The 26,029-nt window shown below is 36.2% G+C and overlaps 2 protein-coding genes across 3 annotated transcripts; both read left to right on the top strand.

The window, feature by feature from the left end:
- Nucleotides 1–591: 591 nt before the first annotated feature.
- Nucleotides 592–4,133, top strand: ptger1a (prostaglandin E receptor 1a (subtype EP1)). The gene is made up of 2 exons (XM_073852432.1): nt 592–1,490; nt 3,310–4,133. The coding sequence occupies exons 1-2, from the start codon at nt 639–641 to the stop codon at nt 3,577–3,579; spliced, it is 1,122 nt and encodes a 373-aa protein (XP_073708533.1). The 5' UTR covers nt 592–638; the 3' UTR covers nt 3,580–4,133.
- Nucleotides 4,134–6,668: 2,535 nt separating this feature from the next.
- On the top strand, nt 6,669–25,553 carry ilf3a (interleukin enhancer binding factor 3a). Of its 2 annotated transcripts, XM_073851446.1 has the most exons (19): nt 6,669–6,732; nt 7,137–7,308; nt 9,031–9,148; nt 9,363–9,559; nt 9,697–9,862; nt 13,249–13,396; nt 14,211–14,302; nt 14,649–14,744; nt 14,820–14,931; nt 15,014–15,111; nt 16,514–16,613; nt 17,624–17,704; nt 18,746–18,936; nt 19,070–19,198; nt 19,289–19,414; nt 20,858–21,001; nt 21,126–21,222; nt 24,388–24,717; nt 24,798–25,553. In XM_073851446.1, exons 2-19 carry the CDS (start codon nt 7,154–7,156, stop codon nt 24,935–24,937), a joined length of 2,520 nt encoding a protein of 839 aa, XP_073707547.1. In that variant the 5' UTR covers nt 6,669–6,732; nt 7,137–7,153; the 3' UTR covers nt 24,938–25,553. The 2 variants fall into 2 exon arrangements, with proteins under 2 accessions (XP_073707547.1, XP_073707546.1); XM_073851445.1 differs by having other exon boundaries at nt 19,070–19,414.
- The last annotated feature ends 476 nt before the right edge of the window (nt 25,554–26,029 follow it).

The raw sequence follows: 26,029 nt of genomic DNA, 5'->3' as shown, positions 1-26,029 counted from the left end.
ATGAACTGTATCCATAAAATAACGTACTACATTTACTGACAGTAATCTCTTTCTTGACCCATTAATTGATTGACGTCCATTTTGCACAAAATTGGATTAAAATTACAGTGCTGTTTCAAAGATTATTACTAGACAACTCACTACATTTAACACATTATTATATATTTTGAAATGTTTATTTGGGAATAATGCTCACTGTTGTATTTTTTAAAAAGTATAAATGTATTCAGAAAGCAAGAAAGAGAAAGCTTTCAAAACTGGCTAAAATTAAATTAGCACATCAGCATTAAAAATTGTTAATACTACACTCTTAAAAATAAAGGTTCTTTATTAGCATCGATGGTTCCATGAAGAAGCTTGAACATACATGGAACCTTCAAATGCAGAAAAGGTTCTTAGATTTTTAAAATGTTCTTCAAAATGGTTCTTTTAAGAACTGTTCACTGAAACGTCCTCTGGGGAACTAAAAAAGGTTCTTCTATGGCATCACTGCGAAAACACCCTTTATTTTTAAGAGTGTACAGTTTTGATTTCTTGGGGTCTTTCAGATGAATTGTTCTAAGATATATTTCTCCACCCTTTCAGCAGCTCTACATGAAGATGGGAGCCCCGCAGCAGCACACTCCTCTGAGTTAGTCATGCATCACTGCAATACATCAGGCGCTGCGCCACTCAGCCCATTTTCCAATGACAGTCAATGGGAAGGACAGCCGACCTCTCCATCACTTGCCGATCCCGAGAATGTCACCTCGGCGAGACCCATCCTGAGCGGCCCCATAGCTGCGATGCTCTCAATGACCCTGGGAATCCTGTCTAACATTGTGGCTTTATTCATCCTTGCAAATGCGTACGCCCGCCTACGTCGACGATCCAAAGCCTTTCTCCTGTTTGCCAGCTCTCTGGTGGCCACAGACTTTGTGGGACATGTTATACCTGGCTCAATAGTCATGAGGCTGTATCTTTCAGGAGGTGTACCCTCTGAAGAATACAACCGGGCGGACCCACTATGCCAGTTCCTAGGAGGCAGCATGGTGTTCTTCGGACTATGTCCGCTCTTTCTCGGTTGCGCCATGGCAGCCGAAAGGTGTTTAGGGGTGACAAAGCCACTGCTCCATGCGTCTCTGGTTACGACGGCAAGGACTAAGCTCTCTCTTTCTGTGATCTGGTTAGCAGCTCTTTGCGTTGCCCTTCTGCCCTGCTTTCAGCTGGGTTCATATACCTACCAGTATCCTGGAACCTGGTGTTTTATTAAAGTGCTGGATGACACAGAGAAGGCAGATGTTGCCTTTGTTATGTTGTTCTCAGGACTGGGGTTGACATCCCTTGCTGTTGCTTTGGTGTGTAACACCATAAGTGGACTGACGCTGGTGTTAGCGAGAATACGAAAGAAACCCTGCAACCATAGGTCAGCTCGATCCCATGATATTGAGATGGTGGTGCAACTTGTGGGCATTATGGTCACATCTTGTATCTGCTGGAGCCCTCTTCTGGTGAGTATGAGCGGTTGCAGTAGTTCAACTGCAAGTGAAGCCCTATCATAAAAAATGGGCCAAACCAATGCTGGTATAAGATCAAAAGCATAAAACCACTACAAACTGTTTTTACAACACACTGTAGTTAAAATCAGCACAAAAACATAAATTACATGCAAAACTAAATAGCGCTTACACATACAGGTACTATACGTATAAATAAATTAAACTAATATATATATATATATATATATATATATGTAAAGACTATATAGGTAGCGGCAGATCTTTATTAGACAAGTTTAGTTAATGTACTGCCCACGTTTTCGCTCTGATTTTTTGCATTTTTATGTTGAGAGTCTTTGAAATCACTGCCCAGATATTTTTGAAAAAACGTGACAAGACTTTGGCAACAAAAGTGCTGTTTCTGCCATCCAAATGTGCTGAAAACACAGAAAGAATCTCAAATAGCCACAAAGTAATCATTTCTGTGACCTATTTTGTGCATTTCCAAAAACCAGTCTTAAGTCGCTGGGGTATATTTGTAGCAATAGCCAAAAATACATTGTATGGGTCAAAATTATTGATTTTTCTTTTATGCCAAAAATCATTAGGAAATTAAGTAAAGATCACGTTCCATGAAGATTTTTTGTCAAATTCCTGCTATAAATATATCAAAATGTAATTTTTGATTAGTAATATGCATTGTTAAGAACTTAATTTGGACAACTCTCAGTATTTTGTTTTTTTTGCACGCTCAGATTCCAGATTTTCAAATTGATGTATCTTGGCCAAATATTGTCCTATCCTAACAAACCATACATCAATAGAAAGCTTATTTATTGAGCTTTCATATGCTGTATACATCTCAGTTTTGTAAAATTTAACCTTATGACTGGTTTTGTGGTCCAGGGTCACATATAAGCAAATGTTATTTTTGGCAAATATAGGTTAAAAATGTCAATTATGTGACCAAAATAAGAGGAATCATACAAAATGCATGTTACTTAGTACTGACCTGAATAAGATATTTCAGATAAAAGATGTTTACATGTAGTCCACAAGACAAAATAATTTTATAAAGAATTTATAAAAAATTACCCTGTTCAAAAGTTTACATACAATTGATTTTTATTACTGTGTGTGGTAACCTGAATGATCCATAGCTGTTTTTTTTTTTTTTTTCAGTAATAGTTGTTCATGAATCTCTTGTTTGTCCTAAACAAAATGTCTCACAAGGTCTCACAAATTCTTTGGTTTGTCAGCATTTTTGTGTTTTTGAACCCTTTCCAGCATTGACTGTATAATTTTGAGATCCATCCTTTCATACTGAGGAAAACTGAGGGACTCATATGCAACTATCACAGAAGGTTCAAACACTCACTGATGCCTCAGAAGAAAAAATAATGCATTAAGAGCCAGGGGTGAAAACTTTTGAACAGAATGAAGATGTGTAAAATTTTCTTACTTTGCCTAAATATCATATTTTGTCATTTAGTATTGCCCTTCAGAAGTTATAGAAGATACTTACAAGACATACCCAGAAGACAAAATGAGTTAAATTTTCCCTGATCAAAAGTTTTTACCCCCGGTCTTAATGCATTGTGTTTCCTTCTGGTGCATCAGTGAGCGTTTGAACCTTAGCTTTTTTTTAAATGAAACATATTATTTAAGGTAAACTTTTTTTTGAACAGTTTATAACAAAATGGCATAGAATAGTATAAGTGTATGAATTGGAAAGCACCTGATATTTTAAATAAACTTGATTATGCATTTCTTGAACCTTGATATTTTGTCACAATCCTTATCATGTATTGTCTTTGTGTCTTAACTCTAGATTGTTGGCCTAATTACAGTGAAACAGTCGTTTGAGGGCTCTATTGGAGATGACCTTGCCACTTATAAGACCTTAATGATTATGGGGGTGCGGATAGCATCCTGGAACCAAATACTGGACCCATGGGTCTACATTCTTCTTCGTCGTTCCGTCCTCCAAAAGCTTTACTTCCTCACCAAACGTCCAACAGAGTTTAAGGAAAGCACTTTTCGCTGCTGGGAGATCCATTCCTTCCCCAGCTCTGAGAAGAATCCTGTCAGTAGAGTCTGAATCCGAGTATACATCAATAAAAACAGGAGGCCTACGTAGTGGACTATAGAGGATCTCACTGGGCCCCTTTATTAAAGCATGTGCTGCACTCTTTATGTTAAGAATGTATTTATTTATGCAGTTTTGCACAAAGATAAATAAAGCATGAGATGGACATTCCTATAAAGTACTAATTATAAGGGTTTGGCTGGAAACATTCACACCAGTAAAAGAGAGAACAGCAATTATTTGCTTTCATGGGCCTTTAATACAGAAAATACATTGGAGTTAGTAACTAAAGCGTTGATTCATCCAGCATATTGTAGCTTTAGCTCTGGGACAAATGTGACAAATGGCACCAAAAATATTTTAATGTTTTTAAAAGAATTCTAATCAAAGATTTTGTACAGCATGATTATCAACATTATATTAACTGTGAGGTAAACTCATCATTTTTTGTGGTGGACATTATTTTCCCTGGCAGAAAGGGGAAGTTTTCCCTTATGTTTTTTCTTGCATATATGTTATAATGCAAAAATGCCCATGTTCATATTATTGTATAATTTATTTCTTGTGTTATCCCTCCAATTTTCTGGAGGTTGTTATTTTACATTGAAAAGCATTATAATAAAACAGAACAAGCTTACTGTATATGAATTTCATTTCTGTTGCTGCATGTTTTTATACACTTTAATTTTTCACTTCGTAACTAAATTAACTAAAACTATGCATGAAACTCACTAAACCAGGCTCAAAATTCAGATAAATAAACTAAATATTCCAAAAGCCAGAGTAATGATACCCACACTCTAAAAAACGCTGGGTTGAAACAATCCAGTGCTGGGTGAAATAAGGACAAACTCAGCAACTATGACTTTGACCCACAGCACTTGAGTTTTACTGCTTAACTCTTTCCACTTAATAGTAAAATCCCACAAATATAGTAAAATTACTATATTTCTGGCTTAAAATGACCCCAAAATAGATTGGAAATGTATTAATATATGTTCAATAAATTAACATTTAATAAGATTAATAAATACAAATTCGATAATATATTTTTTAAGTGGTTGTAAATAAATGTTCACCTTTTGATTTTTGCTGATGCCTCTAGTATGTGTCTGATTTTTTATTTGCAACCTATTTTGAGTTCAGTTGAAGCCAGCCATATATTTTTAAACAACAGTTGAGTTAACTAAAACTACCCAGAAGGTTGGGTTAAACATTTAACCCAACTGCTGGGTCAAAACAACCCAGTGCAGTATTGTTAATGATCACTGATTAGGTATTCATTTTAACTAGCCTAATTAGACCTAGTTATTCAAGATCTATTCAACATGTTGTAATGTACGGGCTAAGCTGTCATTAAGTAATTTAATATAGGCTTTTCGGTAAAATTTAAACAATTGCTTGACACAAAACAGCTTAAAAATGGAATAATGGGACACAAAAACACTAAAAATATATGTAATAATTATAATAATTATAATCCTAATGTTTTTTGTTTTTTTTTTAAATCTATAATTTTGACCCATACAATGTATTTTTGGCTATTGCTACAAATATAACTGTGCTACTTAAGCTTTGTGGTCCAGGTTCACAAATGTAAATAATTAAAAATCAAAAATTGTGATTCAGGGGCAAAGGCAAAATGTATTACATTTTTTATATCCAACTCTGTCATCGTAATACATTTTAAATATAATAAAATCATCAATAAAATAAATAGTAAAAAAAAAAAAAAAAAATCAAATCCCAATTTTTATTATCATTTTCAGATAAAGGATATGCACTTGCTGTATCTTCTTAATGACTTGTAATTTATGTTTATTTTGCAACAGCAATTGACAAGCAAACGTTTCGGCAACAAGCCTTCTTCAGTGAATCATACTTGAAATCACACTTCAGTGCAAAAAAAATAAATAAATAAAATAAAATAAAGGTTATTTCAAAAGCCAGAGTAATAATATTTACAGTCTAAAAAATGTTGAGTTAAAACAACCCAGAGCTGGGTGAAATATGGATAAACCCAGCAACAATGTTTTGACTCACAGCGCTTGAGTTATGCGTTTATTTACCTCAGCTATTGCTTAACAATTACTATATTTCTTGCTTTAAATGACCCCAAAATAGTTTGGAAATGTATTAATGTTCAATAAATTAACACTTAATAAGGTGAATAAATAATAATTTAATAATACTTTTTTTTTTTTAAATTGCTTATTAATAAATGTTCACCTTTTGATTTTTGCTGATGTCTCTAGTGTGTCTGAATTTTTTATTTACAACCTATTTTGGGTTCATTTAAAGACAGCCATATAGTAATTTTTTTAATAAAACTAAAGTGAAGTTAAATAAAACTACCCAGAATGTTGGGTTAAACATTTAACCAAATCGCTGGGTTTGTCCATATTTCACCCAGTGTTGAGTTGTATTTAACCCAGCATTTTTTAGATTGATTAACTGTTCACCTTTTGATTATTGCTGATGCCTCTATGTGTGTCTGATTTTTTATTTACGACCTATTTTGAGTTCATTTCACACCAGCCATAAAGTCATTTAAAAAAAATAAAGTTGAGTTAAATAAAACTACTCAGAAAGCTGGGTTAAACATTTAACCCAACCACTGGGTCAAAACAAACCTATCGCTGGGTTTGTCCATGTGTTACCCGGTGCTGGGGTGTTTTAACCAAGCGATTTTAGAGTGCAGTATTGGTAATAATCACAGAATTAGGTACTAATTTTAATGAGCCTAATTAGACCTAGTAATTATATCTATTCAACATGTTGTAATGTACGAGCTAAACTGTCATTAAGTAATTTAATCTAGGCTTTTCGGAAAAAAATAAACAATTGCTTGACACAAAACAGCTCAAAAATTAAAAAATGTGACATAAAAAAAACACTATCCAATGATTGTAATTGGCGAACTAAATAATAATGTGACAACCTAACCCAAACAAACAAACATCAAAATGTACTGCATAAGTAATAACCTATGAATTATAACTGCAGGGTGTATTTTATTTTGTGTTCACCAGGTGTAAAAAAAAATAATGTGGTTCCACATATCTCCGCTAGGCAAGGCAAATTTGTATGCGCATGCGCAGCGGGGTCAGCGCATGGCCCGGAAGTGGAGCTTTTTACGCTTCCATTGAGTAAACTGAGTGAATGGTGAGTACAACAAATCTAGTTTAGTTTGTAAAGAAATACATAGACGCGCGATATTAAAATCTACGCGATTTTAAAGTTTTGGTAACACTAGCAGCTGTGCAGGTAAATATGAGTCGTTTCGTTATTCATTTATTCAAATGACTCGTCCGTGTGCGTGCTAGCGTGCTGTAACGGATATCTTATGTTTTGTACAGACGCGATATATGCTTTACTATAAACACGTCCTTCATTATTGTCATTTGCAGTTTTTTAAGGTTACATTTTTAATGAGAATCTGTCAGGAACCGTTCATCGTAAGTGACCGCCTTGGTCATTCGTTAATGGTTTAAACTCCGCTCATGTTTTGATGGGGTCTTCCGTTTGAATCCTTTATTTACTATGAATAACGTGCGACCTGTGTGCAGGTGATTGCTTGAAGGAAATGGCTCAAATGGGGAATTTTCCGAGGCGGAGGGAAGGACCTCTTCCACCTCGACCACCACCTGCCTGGGACGAGAACCAGGCCTATGAGGAGCTGCTGTACTGGGATAATCTCATGCAGGAGGGTTACCGCCTCCACCCGCAGGACTACGACCGGTAAGACACCTAGTCTATTCTTACAATTTATTGTGCTTCAAAAAAGTTATGTTTGGAATGTTTAAAACAGGTCTCCCATTGTCTTGGAGAAAACTTGTAAGTATAATTGTGATTTCAGGGCTTAAGGATTTACAAATGTGACCCTGGACCACAAAACCATAGTCATAATGGTTAATTTTGTTTATCCCTTGTGTGACCTTACGGACATTTCTGTCCATTTCAGTTTTGTTTTGTTTTTGTTATAAGTGTGCCTGTGTTAATGCCAACTGCATACATTTTGGTTCAGGTGTTTATCGGCGAAACTTGCCAACAAGCACATCATTAAGAAAGGCCATTTGCAAAGATGCATGAAAAAAAACCTTATACTCACTTCTACTGAGGGTGAAGCTGTATCAGGAATGATTCGCACGAAGATAGATCCTTATGTAGATCGGGATTGGCGCTTTCCATTTAAAAACGAAAGTAACGATAACCTCTGCGTCTTTAGCTCCGATGTCGGTAGTAAATGACTACTGCTATGTTCATTATTACATCCAACAACAGAACACCTCAATCGCTCAGTCAGAGACATTCTTGTCTTTCCCTGCACTTGAGTCGACACAATGGCGATCGTATTCTGACTGTTTCAGCTCGGTGAGGGCGGGGCTAAGGTATGACGCTAATGTCAATCATATGTATTTTGTCACAAGGACAAGAAGCTGAGAATGATCTGATTTTAAAAAGGGGATATTACTTTAAAAGATTAAAAAAATACCACTGGGTGGATTTTTTATCATTGTAGGGTGTTGTGTACACAAACTACCAACACACATTAATGTTCAAACAACATGTAAAAGTTAGTTTTGCACCCGATGATCCCTTTAAGGACAAAAAATGAAATTTTTTTTAAGCCAAGGCCATTTAACTATAAAATGATGCAATATTTGCTAATAGGCATTTATTCTATCTGCAAGGCTTCAGATTTTACATTTTTGCCATTTTTTACTAGATTGTGCCATTTTTATTTCAAATTTGGCATATACATTTTTTTTTTATTATTACAATTAAAGGGATAGTTCACCCAAAAATGAAAATTTGATGTTTATCTGCTTACCCCCAATGCATCCAAGATGTAGGTGACTTGTTTTCCTCAGAAAAACACAAAGATTTTTAATGAAAACCGGTGCAGTCTGCCAGCCTTGTCATAGATGTGGATGGGCACCAAACCTTTAAAAGTAAACAAAAACATGCACAGACAAATCCAAATTACACTCTGTGGCTCGTGACGATACATTGATGTCTTAAGACACGAAACGATCGGTTTTTGCGAGAAACTGAACAGTATTATCCAACTCTGTAACCATATATTGATATTTTTAATATAAACTTTAAATGTAATAAAATAATCAATAAAATCAAATGTAAAAATTATTTTTAATCAAATTCCAATTTTGTTATAATTTTCAGATAAAGGATCCCCATCTTCTTAATGACTTGTAATTTATTTTTATTTTGCAACAGCATTTGACAGTCAAACGTTTCGGCAACAAGCCTTCTTCAGTGAATCGTACTTGAAATCAGTGCAAAAAATAAAGGTTAAAACAGAAACATAAAATGAACATTTGCTTCAATGGCATGTGGAATTTTTCTCTCTACTCTTGTAATATGGCATATATGGCCAAATCAAAAGTCTTGGGCATCTCTTGTAAATAAAAATGCAATAAAACTCTGTTCTTGTTGCAGGTATGAGGAGTTGCGTTATTGGTATGACTGCTTGTGTTATGAAGAAGACCTCAGGCAGTATAACCAATATATTGTCGAGTACAGGAAGTGGGAAGAGGAGAATCTGCACCCAGAGGATGTATGTTACTCTGACGTATAATACATTTACAATGCAAATTTATTCTCTCTCACTCTCTCTCTGGGAGATTAGTTCTCATGTGTTTTTTTTTAGATTAACTCGCATATATTTTTATACCTATCATTGTTTGCCTTAAATAACAGAAGACTGTAATGAGAACAGAGGAAGTGCAAAGGCAACGTGTCATTAATTCAACTTCTCTGTCACTCGACAGCTTCCTCCAATGAGGCCACCGCCTCAGCGAACGTTTGTGAATGAGGATCGCTATATAAAGGCCAAGCACACAACTGTCTACCCATCAGCAGAGCAGCTGGATGCAGTGCAGACCATGGTGTCCAATGTGGAGTGTGCCCTGAAGTCTGTCTCTGAATGGTTAAATGAGAAGGAGAGCAGTGCCGCTGATGCTGGAAGGTATGGGTGTTGGTTGTTGAAGTCGCCTGCCCTAATGTATTCAGATTTCATTGCATTTAATTTTGTAGGGTAATTTATATTACAGTTCTGTTGGAAGTATAACCTTGTACTTACAGTCTGTGCTGTTTTCCCTGCAGTGCTTCACCTCAGAGTAAACTGCGTGGTGTTTTGAGAGTGGGCCTGGTGGCTAAAGGACTTCTGCTGAAAGATGACTTGGAGTTAGAGTTGGTGCTGCTCTCCAGGGATATGCCCACCAGTTCTCTGCTCAGGCTGATCTCTGGAAAAATCTCAGAATTCATCAAGGTTTTTTCCTCGCCCTTTTTGTTATTAATTAATAATTGCTTTTGTCGTCAATAGTGCTTCATTCATGAAACATGAGCATACCTTTTGCAAATGCAGCTCTGCTTGGGTTTTATGTAATTCTGTGATTAGTTACTCACCGTCATTTCGTTCCAAACCTGTAAAGCCCGGGACACACCAACCCGACGCCAACCAACTAGCGCCGGCGAAAGCCGACAGTCTTGTCGCCTCTAGTCGGCTGCGTCTGCGGGCATCTGGGCAATTAAACTGAGCTTGAACACACCGAACTGACGACACCCGACTACAAACTAGAAGGTGCTTTCTGCGCATGCGTGAGGAGATATACCGTTGATGGCAGTATTGTATATAGAATGGTGCGAATTGCGAAATTATGACAGCGAGCCAGTGATGCGCGGGTTGATCCAAAATGAGCGGGTGCCTGCGGTTACGAGTCATCCAAAAATATTTTTAATGATATTCGGGTCGCGGTCGGTCGGGTCGTTTGAAATAAAGATGCCAATCAAACCTTTGTAATTTATATAGTACTAGACACAATTTTCTATGAAATACATAGACCTACACTTTATTGGCTGAATAATATTTACCTTTTGAATGTTGAGCATTGTTAACTGTTGAATAAATGCTGACCCGGAACAAAAAGCCAGATTTCCCAACATGTTGAACTGAGCAATGCCATTGTACCATTTTATTAGGCTACTTTTAAACGCATATAGCTCAGTAATGTCAGTTTTATTTATTTTCTGAGAGGGGGTGGGATTTTTTGTTGGGAAAGTTGGGGGAGAGACGCACATTTCGATTAGACTGGATAAACACATGCAGCATCTTAATTGTTAAGAAAATGGTATTCCTAATAAATGTCTCGAATATTTTGATTATGTCCAATGCTTCTCTTTCTTTTTGGAATTATTAGACACATTTCACTGTCTTTTCAAATGCCTAGGTCTGTTTAATTTCCTTAATTATAAAATTTCTTTCACTATTTGTAAATGTTTATTCAAGCAATAATATATAAATTATCTCATGTATATGCTTGTTTAAAACCAGGGATTAACAACGAATTCTGAGTAAAAACTGTATTTTTTCTTTACATTTCCAGAGAGTGAAACGAACGAAATTAAACATTACTTAATAAATTCAAGGCACTTTAATTTCCTTATTCATTTGATACAACTATTATAGCTATACAATTAATATATATAAAATAATATTTTGTCATATTCGTGATTCCTGAATTTATATATGAAAACTTCGTTTTGAAGTGCATTTGTTATGTTTGTATAAGAAAATTCCTTAACCTAGCCTATTAAGTTGATTTAATATTCTTGATAATTTTTAGAAGTTAAAAATTAAGAAAAAAGGAATTAGCTTGTAGTCTATATATATTTAGGGCTATAGGCTAATCTTTTTCTTAACTTTTATTACACTGTAGATTGAAATAAAATAATTCTTGATCATATTTAACATCGGAGAATCACTGACATAATTTAGAGTACTTCGAAAACGAAACTATTTAAATCTGTATAAAGGAAAGACAAAATAAATCACAACAAGAACAATCTGTATTTTTCTTGTAATCAAGAACATTTCTTTTGACAAAATTACCTAATTAATGCCGAATGATGTTTGACAGTGAACGCATCTCCACCGCAAAGCCGCATATAATCGCTGGTGTCAGTCGCAAATATTAAACATGTGGGTCAGGAAGCGGGTCGGGTACAATATTTTCTTTTCTTTTTTTGCGGTCCGAGTTGCGGGCGGGTTAGTTGAAAAAATCGGTCGGGTTCGGGTCGTTTATACATTGACCCGCGCATCACTGCAGCGAGCCGGTTCCCTCTTGACTTCTTCCTTTGCTTATGTCACTTCACGTTCAAGTCCTCCACGAGCTCTGATTCGGTGTCTGAACAGCCAATCAGAGCGCTCTCTTTCCCAGACGGCCCCGACAAGCCCGATGCCGATTCAACATGTTGAATCGGGCAAACTTTGGCCGACGCGACCCCGACGAGAGCCGACATGCGGAACACACCGAACTGACGCGCTTCACTGACGCCCACCAACTGCCCAACGAGGCCAGACGGCCGATCGTCGGCTTGGTGTATCCCGGCCTTAAGACCTGTGTTCATCTTTGGAACACAAATTAAGATATTTTTGATGAAATCTGAAAGCCTGCATAGACAGCAACACAACTGACACATTTAAGGCCCAGAAAGGTAGTAAGGACGTTGTTAGTCCATGTGACATCAGTGGTTCAATCGTAATGTTTTGATGCTATGAGAATGCTTTTTGTGCACAAAGAAAGCTGATATAAGAACTTTATTCAACAATTTCTTCTCTTCCGCACACATCAAAAATATCTTGTGTTCCAAAGATTAACAAGGGTCTTATGGGTTTGGAACATCATGAGGGTGAGTAATTAATGACAGAATGTTGATTTTTGTGCGAACTATCACTTTAAACACAGGAAGATGAGGAACCTTTATTACCGAATATAGTTGGTTGTAGTAAAAAGTTAAAGAGAGATGAGAATATGGTTTAATGTTATTTGGAAGCATAATAAAATTGGCTAATGTTTCCAACTAACAAATAGACTACCATTCAAAAGTTGGAATAAGTATTTTTTTAAGCAAGGATTCATTAAATTTATCAAGTGACAGTAAGATAAACACAAAAATATTACACAGTACAACTATTTTCAATATTTATAGCGATAAATGCACCAAATCAGCATATTTGAGGAATTATTTGACACTGAAACTGGAGTAATAGATCCTAGTCAGGGTAGCTCCATATTTAATTTTCGGCAGAAATGACATTGGATGAGGGATAGAAATGCAGTGTTAATGGATTGTACTGTTGTTTAACAACATATTGATTGTTCAGTTGATGCAACGTCTTTCAGAATAAAAAACTTTTTGTAGGCACAAAATTCATAAAGTTTTGAAAGTCAAAACTGTGTTCTATAAATTACTTTGTAAAGAATGTCAGTCTATCCCTGAGTGCATCAATTTCAATTCAATATGGCATCTGACCTAAGGTCAATGAAATTCAGCTTAGCTATCACAGAAATTATCAAAATTATTTGAAGTTTTGAAAATATTTCACAATATTACTGTTTTACTGTATCACATAAATACATCTTTGGTGGGTGTAAGAGACTTCTTTCAAAAATGAAAATTCTGTCATTAATTAATCCCTTTAAAATTTTACCATCCTCAAACTTTTGAATGCTTGTGTATGTGTAGAACCATGTGCATCCTCTTGAGTTTCTGTGGCTGCAGATTCAATGCAAGACAGGTCATTTTTTTACCAGCTAATATATATGAAAAATTAAACTGACATGCCATTTCTCCTCTCACTTTTCTCAATGAAAGGATGTTACTGAGGAGAAATATGTCATCACTCCATCGATCCAAGATGCTGCTATTATTGTTACTAGCCCGACGGAGCCCGTTATGAAACTGAGCATTCATCTGACCTCACCTGTGGTCAGGGAGCAGGTTGATAAAGAGGCATCAGGAGGTATGATCTCACTCTTTCTCATTTTCGGACCTAAAAGACCTTCAGTACTTCGGAGGAGTGAAAATAAAAGTCCTGCAGTATGGTCCTGCTGCATCAAATGAGTGCTGTTTTTTGAGTGCCAGTGTTTTTTGAGTGCTAGTGTTTTCAGCATTTGAAATGTTAAAAATATGGTCTTCGCTGTTGTTCAGCAACTACTGTTGAACATTGAAATTTCCGAAACGTCACTTCTAAACCGATACGAAGGGTTTGCATTGCAGCAAAAATTAAATCAGTAGACTCATATTTAAATGTGCTTGTTTATTTTTTGTAAAATGGTACAAAGAGTTAATTTTAAGTTTTAGGTAATTGCATTTAGTTTTTTATTTAATGTAATTTTACTTGTTTTTGTGCTGAAGGAGTAATCTGTTTATCTAGAACAGATTTAATTTGTATTTTGCTGCAGTATTTACCCTGTTCACAACTGACTTAACTTAAATTGAAATATTGCTTTTGTTGCCTGTGGTTGCAAATTGACTTTCTCAACCAAGCCTTCTAGTTTGTCAATTTTAGGGGCGCTGGACTTTTGACCAACTGGAAACTCTCTGTCTTGGAAGGGGGGACACAGTTGGCCTGCAGAAGAGGAGGGTGAAATGTCTATCGAAGTAATTTTAAAGAAGGTTAATCAATACTAGGCTTTGTGTTAAGTGACTTCCTAAACAGTTCGCCCTCTTCCTCTTGCCTGTGGGCATGGGAACACTGCGTCTACCCCCTGGCCAGATGACAGAACCCCCCTTGGTCAAACTGTACCTTGTCTTCTTATTCCATTCGTCACTAGAACCGTGCGCGGAAAGCTCTCCGCAGGACGCTCTGGACAGGCAGAAATGCCTGGCTTCTCTGGCGTCTCTCCGCCAGGCCAAGTGGTTCCAGGTTTGCATCCCGTCTTTATTTGTCTAAAAGTCGACTTGTAACTTAATCTGACCTTTGACCTGGGGAAAATACATGTTTGCACATTGAGCTTCTCTGAAAAGTGCTTTTAAGGCTGTTTGAATATTGAAACGTCTATAAATGCTTTAAACTGAATTGCGCATAACCTGTTTCCGTTTAAATGTCAGATGTATCTTACCCAGGTTGCAATTTCTTCGTTATTGGTCAGAAACTATAATTTGGCCAGATTGATCTGCTTCATACAAAACGTCCTCTAAAAAGCTTCTAGAAATTCTTTGAAGATGCATGATGAAGTGTTAACAGATTTGCTATTTGTTGGATTTAACAGGCTAAAGTTTCGGGGCTCGAGTCGTGTGTCATCGTGATTCGGATCTTGCGGGACTTGTGTACCCGTGTTTCAACATGGGCCCCGCTCAAAGGATGGGTAAGTCAGGCTCAAATCCTGACTTCATAGTCACTTTTTATGAGAATGTCTATTAAATCTTACCTTTGTCTGCAGATTATTGAACTGCTCTGTCAGAAGGCTATTTCAACCAGCGAGAGGCTGCTGGGACCTGGAGAGGCGTTCCGGAGAGTTCTGGAGTGTCTTGCATCAGGAATACTATTGGAGGGTAAAGACTGAAACAAAGCATTGTCTGTGTTTGATTGTTTTGCTGTTTTGAGTCATCTGCTAAGCATGACACTTCTCTACAGATGGTCCAGGTGTTTCTGATCCCTGTGAACGAGACAGCACTGATGTTGGTGCCCATCTTACATCGCAACAGAGAGAAGACATTACCCAGAGTGCACAGGTTACTTGCAATCCTACACTATAGTTTGACTTTATTTTATGATGTGTTGCTCTAGAAATTAAACAAATGAAAATGGTCATTATTTACTTGGCCCAATGTCAATTTATTATTTTCTTCACTGAAAATCTTTACTTATGATTCAGCACTTAAATCTATGGAAGCACTTTTCCGCCACTGAATAAAAACATAAAGGAAATTGCAATTGTCTGTCAATTCTGACTTTTTCTCACAATTGCAAGTTTGCTAGGCTTTTTTTTTCTCATCAGAATTGACAATCTCACAAGAAAAAAAAATCAGAACTGTGAGAAATAAAGTTAGAATTGAGAGTTCTCAATTTTGACTTTCTCGCAGTTCTGACTTTTTATGAGAATTGTGAGAAAAATTGTGAGAAACTCACAATTGCTAGAAATAGTCAGAATTTTGAGAACTTTTAATTCTGACTTTTTCTTGCAGTTCTTTTTTTTTCTCAGTGTTGTTATAAACTAACAAATGCGAGAAATAAATTCACGAATGTGAGAAATAAAGTCATAGTCTTGAGAACTTTTAATTCTGACTTTATTTCTTACAGTTCTGACTTTTTTCTCAGTATTGTGAGATATAAACTTGCAATTGCGAGAAATAAACTTGCGGTTGCGAGAAGTAAAGTCAGAATTGCGAGTACTCTCAATTATGACTTGCAGTTCTGACTTTTTTTTTTTCTCTGACTTGTGAGGCAAAAACACCTTATGTTGTCAGAATTGCGAGTCTTTTCCTGTTTTAAAGTCACAATTGCGACAAACTTGCAGTTCTAAGAAAAAGTAAGAATTGTGATTTTATTGTGAACTTTGACTTTATTTCTCAGAGTTGAAGAATTAACTTCATGCAATGTTGTCTTTTTTGTTCAAATAACTGTAAATTTATCTCCCAGTTCTGAGAAAAAAGTCAGAACTGTAATTTTGAATCTCTTAATTCTGTCTTTGTTTCTTAAAATTGCAAGTTTATATAATGCAATACTAACTTTATAATAATTGTGAGTTAATATATCAAAGTCTGAATTATAAGATGGAAAAAAATCCTTTTTTTTTTTTTTTATTCAGTGGCAGAAACGGGCAAATCTTTTCAATATGCAATATTCATATGCAGAACAAAAATTATATATCTAGACTTCTATGATATTTGCTGGACAGTGTTTGCTTTTACTTTCTGTTCCTCACACAAAGCTTTTGTAAACACTGCGGTGAAAACTGTGAACTTTCTTTGAGAACATTTCTATTTTTTTTATGATGGAAAACAAAGTACTTTAACATGAAACTAAATCACTGAGGCCAGATAGGATGGTTATTACAGCTAATACATTTCCAAAATTGGAGAAACCCCATTTAGTTCTTTCACATTTAATTTGTTGCTTTCCTCTTACCCTTAGTTTGCCTTAAGACTGTCAGCTTTTGGGCAGCTTTACAAAGTTCTTGGAATGGACCGCCTCACTTCCAAGACTGCCAGAATGTTCGGCGAACAACACAGAGGTATCAAAGTGACTCTTTCTAGTGTTCGCACTTCGCAGTCATAAAATCAGTTGAGCACATGCAGCATATGGTTCTAAAAAAAGCATACCAACTTTTATAGAGATCTGACAATAGGTGGTGCTATGTATATAACACACATAACCTTTTTTTTGTTGAAAGGCCCATTTTTTTTTTTCCCCATTATTGTTTTAGTTGGGCTGGAGAGAGACGTTTACATATTCAATGTTAATATGTATACATAGTATTATGTTCTGTTTTATTGTATAAAAGCAAAGAAAAACCTGTTTTGTGTCTGTTAACCTGTTTATTTCTTGCAATTCTGGCTTTTTTTTTCTCAGAATAGTAAGAGATAAACTCTCAGTTGTGAGAAATGCAGTTCTGATTTTTTCTTAGTATTTTAAGATATAAACTTGCAATTGCAAGAAATAAACTAAAACTAAAGTCTTTTTTTTTTATTATTGTTTTAGTTGTTTGAATTATTTCCTGTATTGTTTTAATATGTATACATAGTATCATGTTCTGTTTTATTTTATAAGACCAAAGAAAAACCTGTTTTGTGTCTGTTAAACTGTTTATTTCTTGCAGTTCTGACTTTTTTTCTCAGAATAGTGAGAGATAAAGTCACACAACTGCGAGTTAATTTATCACAATTCAGAGAAAAAAAAGTCTGAATTATATGATGAAAAAGTGGCAATTACCTTTTTCTTTTATTTTTTTTTCACTCAGTGGCATAAACAGGCTTCCATGCAAATCTTTTCAAAATGCAGAACAAAAATTATATCAAAACTTCTATGATATTCACTGTACAGTGCTTAATTTTTAAACTCACTTTTTTTTGTTGATTGGCCGGTTTTTTTTTTTTTTTGGGCTGGAGAGAGACTATTGCATATTCAATGTTAATATGTATACATAGTATTATGTTCTGTTTTATTTCATAAGAGCAAAGAAAAACCTGTTTTGTGTCTGTTAACCTGTTGTCATGTTCCATTTTTCATTTATTTAAATTTCAGTTGCTGATATGCCAGTAAAGAGACCAAGGGAAGTTTATGATGCTGGGGATTTTGAAATGAAGCCAAAGTTTCCAAGAAAAGGTATGCATCTCAATTTCATTCTCTTTCCCATCAGTCTCTTCTGGTACCCAGCACTAATTTTATACTTGAAGTATAGTAGAAAAATACATCATGCCTCATTTTTTAGTGAAATACATATTATATACTAGGGCTGTCCCCGACTATGAATTTTCATAGTCGAATCAGAATTTTCGAATCTTTCTATAGTCGAATCATCTAGGCTTATGTGCGGGTGTGAATGGGTTGGGAGGGGCACGACACTATAGTCAGCAGGAGGGTAAAACTATTTTTATTTTATTTTATAAGCGACCAAAACTGCCTGCCAACTGACAGACAAACTTATTTAGGTTTAAATAAAAACACAGAACGCGTCTTTTAGTTCTAAAAACGCGAGGCGCACAGCACTGCCTTTTTTGGTGACTTTTAATGAAAGAGCAGTGTGCTGCGGTTTTTTTATGTTGCTAAGCAACGACCAAAACAGCTGTCCTGTCAGTCAATTCAAAGGATTATAGCGCGAGCGCTCTAAAATCTTAGTTTTTTGCTGTTAAGTAAACTGTCATATTAGCAGAAACCCTAAATAATACAGCTCCGGGTTACCCACGATAGACACCAAAGGTTTCTCCTCCATTTCTTGGAGTCTCCGGACTTTTTAAGCAACGGTAAACTTTCGCCATCACAACAGAAGGCCCGCCTCTCCATTCATTCGATTGGACAATGGAAAAGAACGCGAATGACGTTGGGCGTTTTTCCGCTCAGAGTTGATTTTTTTTTTTTTCAACTTCAGGCGCTCAGAGCGCTCCTGCAAAACGCGAGGCGCCGGGGGCGCATAAACAGCGTGCAGAACGCTCACTGCCAACAGAAAACCATTCAAAAGAGGCGCCTCCAACTGCAAAAACGCGTTCGGTGTGATCGCCGCCATCCCTGCCCACAAGATGGTCCTCATCTCGTCATGCATCAGAGAAAGTGAAAATTAAATTAGTCACAGGGGTGGTTGGATTTATTCACAAACACGTTAAAAATATTTATTGAACCCATAATATCTTTTTTTTTTTTCCCCCCTAGCGGAAAGACGTGAACCAGCAAATGCCCTGATGAAGCTGAACCAGCTGCGGCCTGGGACCCTCTACAAATTGGCATCACAGACTGGGCCTGAACATGAACCTCAGTTCACAATGAGTGTTGAGGTGGATGGAGTAACTTATGAGGCTACAGGCTCCTCCAAACGCAGCGCCAAGCTTCACGTTGCCCAGAAAGTGAGTCAGCAGTCTCAAGTTTAAAAGAAACTTGTGAAGGGAATATTTTCCAGGGTTGTTGTCTTTAATAAGTGTGAGAGAAAAAAAAACACTGAATTTTAGTTGTTGTCTCTGCCATGTTCACAACACACAGGTACTGCAAGCTTTAGGTGTGCCCGTGCCCTCAGAGACCAAGGATGAAAATAAGAGCCAGTCTGTTGCCACACCTGCAGTCACCGGTGCAGATGAAACCACTACTACAGGGTCTGATGATGGCAACGAGGTTAGCGCGTCCAAAGATTTATCCTCCTGTAATAGTTTATTACGCTGTACGAGTTTGGTTTGGCATGATTGGTTCCACTTCATTTTGCAGGGTGGCCCCATCCTCACCAAACATGGCAAGAATCCCGTCATGGAGCTCAACGAGAAGCGACGAAGTTTGAAATATGAACTTATCTCTGTCAAGGGACGTTTCAACGACAAGACCTTCACCATTGAGGTTAGACATGGTTGACTAGTTTTTGAGCTTTAAATGCCACAATGAAAATTCATGCAAATGTTCCCTGTCACAGTCAAGCCAATATCACTCTCAGCTGGAGTTCTTTAACACTGTTCTGAATTGTACTTTGGCATGGGCATGAGTGACAGCAAATTGATCATGACATTTCTGCTTTGAACATTTTCATTTTCAAGTTTTCTGGTGATTTATGAAGAGTATATAATATAAAAGTATACTGCAGAGTGACTGAGGCAAACCAAAATGTTTCAGTGTTTTTGCAAAAATATTTTCAAGATTGATGTTTAAGCTGCAAATCAGCACATTCGAATGATTACTAAAGGATCATGTAACACTTTAGACTGGAGTAATGATGCTGAAAATTCAAGTTTATCACAGGAATCAAAGTCTCGTGCCATTTGTGCAACCAAAATCGCATCGAATAATCAGGAATAAAATTCCTAAAATCACATTAGCCCAAAATCCTTTGAGGGCTTTTGTTTGCAGCTGCCCACAACCGGAAAAAAACAATCAACTTATCTACACTCTCTATAATTTTCTGCAGAAAAAATATCACTGTAAATAAAATATCATCAAAACAAATATTAGGAGAAATTCATCAGCTCTATTCATTCGTCATAAATGTATAGTGATTCGTTATTAAAGCGGACCTTCTTTCTTTTCTCTAGGAACCTGGTCAATCAAAGTCAACATGAGCAACTCAACAGTTAATGGTTATATGAATAAATTCTTTCAATAATATCCATGTTTCATGCGTCTTTTTTTCAACATGTATTAGAGGTGCACTTTGAAAATTTTGGCTCAGTTTTAATATCTGTTTTATGATCTAAAAAAAAACCCGAACATTTTAAAGCTCAAGTGAATATGATTTTTTGAATATGAACTATGGTTGACCTGACTAGCTATAACGCTGTTATTGATAGTAAGTCCTACAAGCCGTATATCCTGAATATATCATCTGAGCAAGTAAGTAGCATATCTGCCAACATAATAGTCTTAACTTTGACGTAAATATATAAGGATATATATATGTATATATATAATAAAGGCAATTTCCTGGCAGCCCACAAACCTGACAACACTCTGTATATGAATTATTGTAGAGGGACTCAGTAATATTAGCCCTGCTTTCCATTTTTACTAACACATACATACTATCCATTTGTGTTTGCGTTCACTTAGAAAAAGTGTATAGCAGCTACAGTACAAATATTCTGTCTTTTCACATTTCTGTGAGTAAAAAAAAAAGCCTGCGTCATCCACAATTCAGCAACTGTTTTTTTTTTTTTAATCCTGTTTCTAATAGTGACTTCTTTACATAAGCATGAAGACAGCACTGCTATTCTCGCTTCAAATATAAGAGTTTATATTTTTATTATATCTCACATGCATGTGGGTTTTGTTTTTTTATTTGGCCTCTTTCAGGTGGAGGTTGATGGGCAGAAATTCCAGGGCTCTGGATCAAATAAGAAGTTAGCCAAAGCCAACGCAGCACTTGCAGCATTAGAACAGCTTTTTCCAGAAGGTTCTCCTGCAGACCCACTCAAGAAAAAGAGATTTCCTGCCATGGTAAAAGCAACGTGTTATTCTGGATCTTCTCTTAGCCTCTTTCTTTTTTAATATTGTTTTTTTTCCTCTTTTCTGAAGTTTGATGTTTTGTCTTTTGGTCTAAAAAATTTTTTCTTCCCTTTAGGGCTATGGTATGGCTGGAGTATCTTACAATGCAGGCAATCGAGGTAGAGGAAGAGGCAGAGGTAGAGGCAGAGGATTCAACACTGGCAAGTTTGCAGGTACGCTAAAATCATGAAAGGCATAAGCCTCATCTTGTCAGTTTCCGAAAAGATAGCTCATTTCGCATCACTATTGATTTCCATCATCTGAATGCTGAGGAAGCAGAAAAAATGCTTCTACATGCACAAAGTGCTTATTAGGACTGGGCAAAAATTGTATTTTGCATACTCTTGTTTAATTCTTAATCATATTTTAAATACTTGTTTATGATTTTCAGCCATGGAAAGTCCTTCCAAACTCAAAAACTAATTTCTATACTGCTGTGCTATATATAAAATGATCAAATAAAAAAATAAAAACTTTGTCAGAACATCTTTTTGTACATAATACTTTGTGCAGTATATTAAAATTATGGCAAATGTACATAAAGCAATATGCATATCGCTACAGCTTGCAATATTTGGGGCCATGAACAAAAGACAGAGGGAAGACCACTGCTCTTGCTTAAATAACTTTCGTAGCTTAAATAAAAGTCATAAAAAATATGATATATGACACAAGATAGTTATAGAAGTTCACAGAACTGACTGAGTTTCATCTGAGCATGTGGCCTTTTAAGCATTATTGTGCTGTATATCGCATTTTTCTTCAATATCAAACAGCCCTAATATTAATACTTTTATTCAATAAGGGTACATTAAATTTGTCACAAGATACAGTAAAGTGTTTATCATGTTAGAAAAGATTTCCATTTCAAATAAATGCTTTGGAGCTGTTTTCAGCAGAGAGTCCTGAAAAATTAATCCGTTTAAGTATTTATTTACAAAAATTAAGCAGCAAAACTGTTTTCAAAACTGATAATAAATGTTTCTTGAATAAGCACCAAATCAGCAACCTCCCGCTCTATCTATTGAAACCAACACGGAAGTGTCTTAAACTGCAATTTATCGACTGGCTGCCAAAGGGAGTCTATCCCATAGACGCCCCATGTTAAAATGCTCATCTTCACAGCGGAAACATTTTTTTACAGCCTGGTACAAAAATTGGTTTTGATCTATATAGCTAATTTTGCCCTTCATGTCAACTGTGAGGGGGTGATTTTTTTTATAACTCATCCGTTTAAGTTATATTAAGCCTTAAAGTTCTGCGTAATTAAGGGCATGGCCACTTGAGTGACGGGGATTGTCACCACTGTCGCGCTAGCTGGGTGTTGTTTCAGCAACCAGCTCCACCCGTGTCCCGCCTCTTTGCCCATTTTCAATTATCCGGGAGTGTCGCACGATGATCCGATTCCAAGATGGCGACCGCCGAATCCCACCCACTATAGGCTTCAAAATCGCTCTTCAGAAACTAACGGGTGATGTCATGGTCACTACGTCCATATTTTTTACAGTCTATGGTTGAACCAAATGCCGTGCCATTGAAACAACCCCGGATATCTAGTGAAATCCACGCTGAGAAACTCCACGCTGTGGTTTCGGTGTCATGACGAGCATCTGCGTGTTACATCCTGCCAATATGGCATCTAGTGTTCTTTGTCACTGCCATTTGTAAGCTTTTTTTGAAGTGGAGAGAACACTTTTCTCCTCTTCTTATCGCTAAGAAAGTAGTGAAGACATGCATCACTTCTCTTGTTGCCCTTCGACTGAAAATTACAACCAAAAGCATTATGGCAAGCTGTTTTAGCCTAAAATATACTAAGCGTTACTCATCGTAAAAGCATTTTTACAAGTAACAATTCAATTAGAGAGCTCTATAATCCAATTTCTACTAGCAACAATGCCAATTAGAGAGCTCTACAAATTCATTTTTACTAGTCATGTCTCCATTGACTTCCATTCATTTTTAATTACAGAGCTCTACAACATATTTTTTACTAGTAATAATTTCAATTAGAGAGCTCTACAATTGAATTATTACTAGTAACAATTACAATTAGAGAGCTTTCCAAAACAGTTTTTACTAGTAAAAATTCCAATTAGTGAGCTCTCTAATTCAGTTGTTACAAGTAAGAACAGAATTAGAGAGCTCCTTAATTTAATTACAGAGCTCTGCAATTAGTCATCTTTAATGTGTTTTTTAACTAGTAAAAATTTAATTAGAGAGCTCTCTAATTGGAATTGTTATTAGTAAATACTGAATTAGAGTGCTCTGTAATTGGAATTATTACTAGTGAAAAATTGGTTTAGAGAGCTCTCTAATTGGAATTGTTACTAGTAAGAATTCAATTGTAGAGCTCTGTAATTAAAAATGAATGGAAGTCAATGGAGACATATGACTAGTAAAAATGAATTTGTAGAGCTCTCTAATTGAAATTCTTATTAGTAAGAATTGAATTAGAGAGCTCTGTAATTGGAATTGTTACTAGTAAAAATTGAAATATAGAGCTCTCTATTTGAATTGTTACTAGTAAAAATGCAGTTACGATGAGTAACACTTTTAAGCTAAAACGGCTTGCCATACGGCATGCTTTCAAATCACTTTGCGCTACTTTAATGTTATACACCGGTCGATGTGCGTAGCGCAACTTCAAGCCGCATGCACCTTCTGTCTACAAAACTAAGGTGATGCACCAGAGCGGCATATGTGTTGAACGTATAAAAAAAGTCAGTATGTATGTTCAAATTTACCTCGGTAAAACGCGTGCATGGATTTTGCTTTGTTTTGAGTCTGTTTACAAACCCGTTGTCTATTGAGAACATTTTAATAACACATTTTTGCTTCAAATTCATTTAGGTCGAGTGTTTGAAATGGCTTCCTTTTGTGAACTGACGTGGTTTTACATCACAGAATAAGGCAAAATCATTATTTTATATAGGCTAGTATTTTATAAATTGACAAAGGCTATTAATTAGCATGGAATTGCATCTATAGTTTATTCATAAAAAAATACCCGATATGACTTGAAGAACAGAGATAAGCCATTTAGTCGCAATCGTACAGAAACGTCTCCATGTTTCATCAGTTAAAACATCTCTATCGGAGTTAAGTGTATACCTTTGTCCATATTAGGGACTTCCTGTATGAAAGATACATTATATTACATATATTATATTACATGTATATTAACAGCTTATTTTGGGTAAAAATAGGAATAATACTACTTTTCTCCAGTGTAGAGGAGTTTTTTTCCTCTCCCTCAGTGAATGCATATGATACAAGTCTTATGGGATCCCTTTAACCATTAAAAATAACTAACTTTTAATCTATCCATTTCTCTCCAGGCTCCACCACTACTGCTGGAGTGACCCCAGCCCAGTCTGTTACCAACTCCAGCACACCTATGAATCCCCAGGAGGACCCGTCTGCAACTTCCACCGCCAGCGTGGCCACCTACCAGGCTGTCCCTCCACCAGTGACTGGCTATTATAATCAGTACACCCAATCCTACTCGCAATTCAAAAAACCAGCCAATCAGGGCCAGAATCAGACTCAAAATCAAAACCAGAGCAAAACAACAAATCAACAAGCTCCTCTTGTTGGACCAGACTATGGCTATGGATATCAAGGGCCTGGCATGGGAATGGCAGGACTACCTGATTTTAATTACGCAGGTGAGTTTGAATGCTTACACGCTGTGTAATAATTTGTTTTTAAACCACAACTATCTGAAACTCTCGTATTTTCTTAATAGCCTACAGCGGACCACCTGGTACAGCAACGTTCGGGCCACCTGGAACAACAAATCAGAGCTATAGCTTCACCCAGAGCGCCTACCCCAACCTGGGCGGCTACAGCAGTGGAGCCAATAGCACAGAATACACATACAGATAAACAGAACACGTTCAGGCTCCCTGCTCAGAAATGTGCACTAGCTCATTCAAACAGAAGAGAAGTCAATTGAGAATCATTTCTTTAATTCTATAGCCTACAGTGTCCTCCATTCACTCTAAACCTTTTGAGATTTTATACTGTTTTGTGTTACTTTTGCCATTGGAGCTGCACCTCAGTCACAGAATTAGCATGGTTTTGATTCACCACTAGTTTCAGGAAATAATACATCAGGATGGAAGTTGCTCTCTGTCTGCACCTAAACGGTTGGTGTGACTCACATGGAAATTGTATCACATAATTCTGTTTTTCCCCTAGGTGTATTTATGATCATCCTCTTGTTTTAATTCTAAGTTTTTAGCAGGTTTCTTTTTTTTTTCTTGGAATGAATGAACAGACTTTGACGTTTACTTCCCTGAAACCACTTCAGCTGTTCCTTGTTTGGATTTTTAAGAGATTTGGTTTGCGTTACTCAGTTTAATCTTGGTATCGTCTTTTATGTAGAATGTAGCTATTTGCTGTTAAATAGGCCAGTGCAGGAGGTTTTATGTTCTCTGGGTGGATGTTATATGTCATATCTTTACCTGTGCAGAAAATAAACGTGTTTTTCTATTTTTAATTGCTTCCCTGTTTCATTTGACTAAAATTACTTAACACCATAAAGCCCACTGTATCATATGTGACCCTGGACTGCAAAACCAGTCTTAAGTAGCACAGGTATATTTGTAGCAATAGCCAAAAATACATTATATGGATCAAAATTATCGTATTTTATGACAAAAATCATAAGGATATTAAATAAAAATTATGTTCCATAAATATATTTTGTACATTTAATTTGTGATTACTAATATACATTGCTAAGAACTTCATCTGGACAACTTTCTTAATGCTTAGATTTTTTGCACCCTCAGATTCCAGATGTTCCAAATAGTTGTATCTCTGCCAAATATTGTCCTGTCCAGACCATTATGACTGGTTTTGTGGTCCAGGTTTACATATTTGATGTGCAAAAGCCTCTAAAATTATTAATTAACATTTTTTTTCCTGTAAGAGTGGGCGCAGTCGTAAATTTGATGGTATGTTTTACCATAT

The sequence above is a fragment of the Garra rufa genome, chromosome 12, assembly GCF_049309525.1.
Source record: "Garra rufa chromosome 12, GarRuf1.0, whole genome shotgun sequence".
In the NCBI taxonomy this organism is placed as follows: domain Eukaryota; kingdom Metazoa; phylum Chordata; class Actinopteri; order Cypriniformes; family Cyprinidae; genus Garra; species Garra rufa.
The sequence above is the reverse complement of the archived record's forward strand: the minus strand, read 5'-3'. Positions and strand labels throughout refer to the sequence as shown.

Coding starts and splice junctions, on each gene's coding strand:
- ptger1a (XM_073852432.1), top strand. CDS start 639: ATGCATCACTGCAATACATCAGGCGCTGCGCCACTCAGCCCATTTTCC. Junction 1,491..3,309: donor TCTGCTGGAGCCCTCTTCTG/GTGAGTATGAGC, acceptor TCTTAACTCTAG/ATTGTTGGCCTAATTACAGT.
- ilf3a (XM_073851445.1), top strand. CDS start 7,154: ATGGCTCAAATGGGGAATTTTCCGAGGCGGAGGGAAGGACCTCTTCCA. Junction 21,002..21,125: donor AAAAGAGATTTCCTGCCATG/GTAAAAGCAACG, acceptor TCTTCCCTTTAG/GGCTATGGTATGGCTGGAGT. Junction 24,718..24,797: donor ACCTGATTTTAATTACGCAG/GTGAGTTTGAAT, acceptor TTTTCTTAATAG/CCTACAGCGGACCACCTGGT.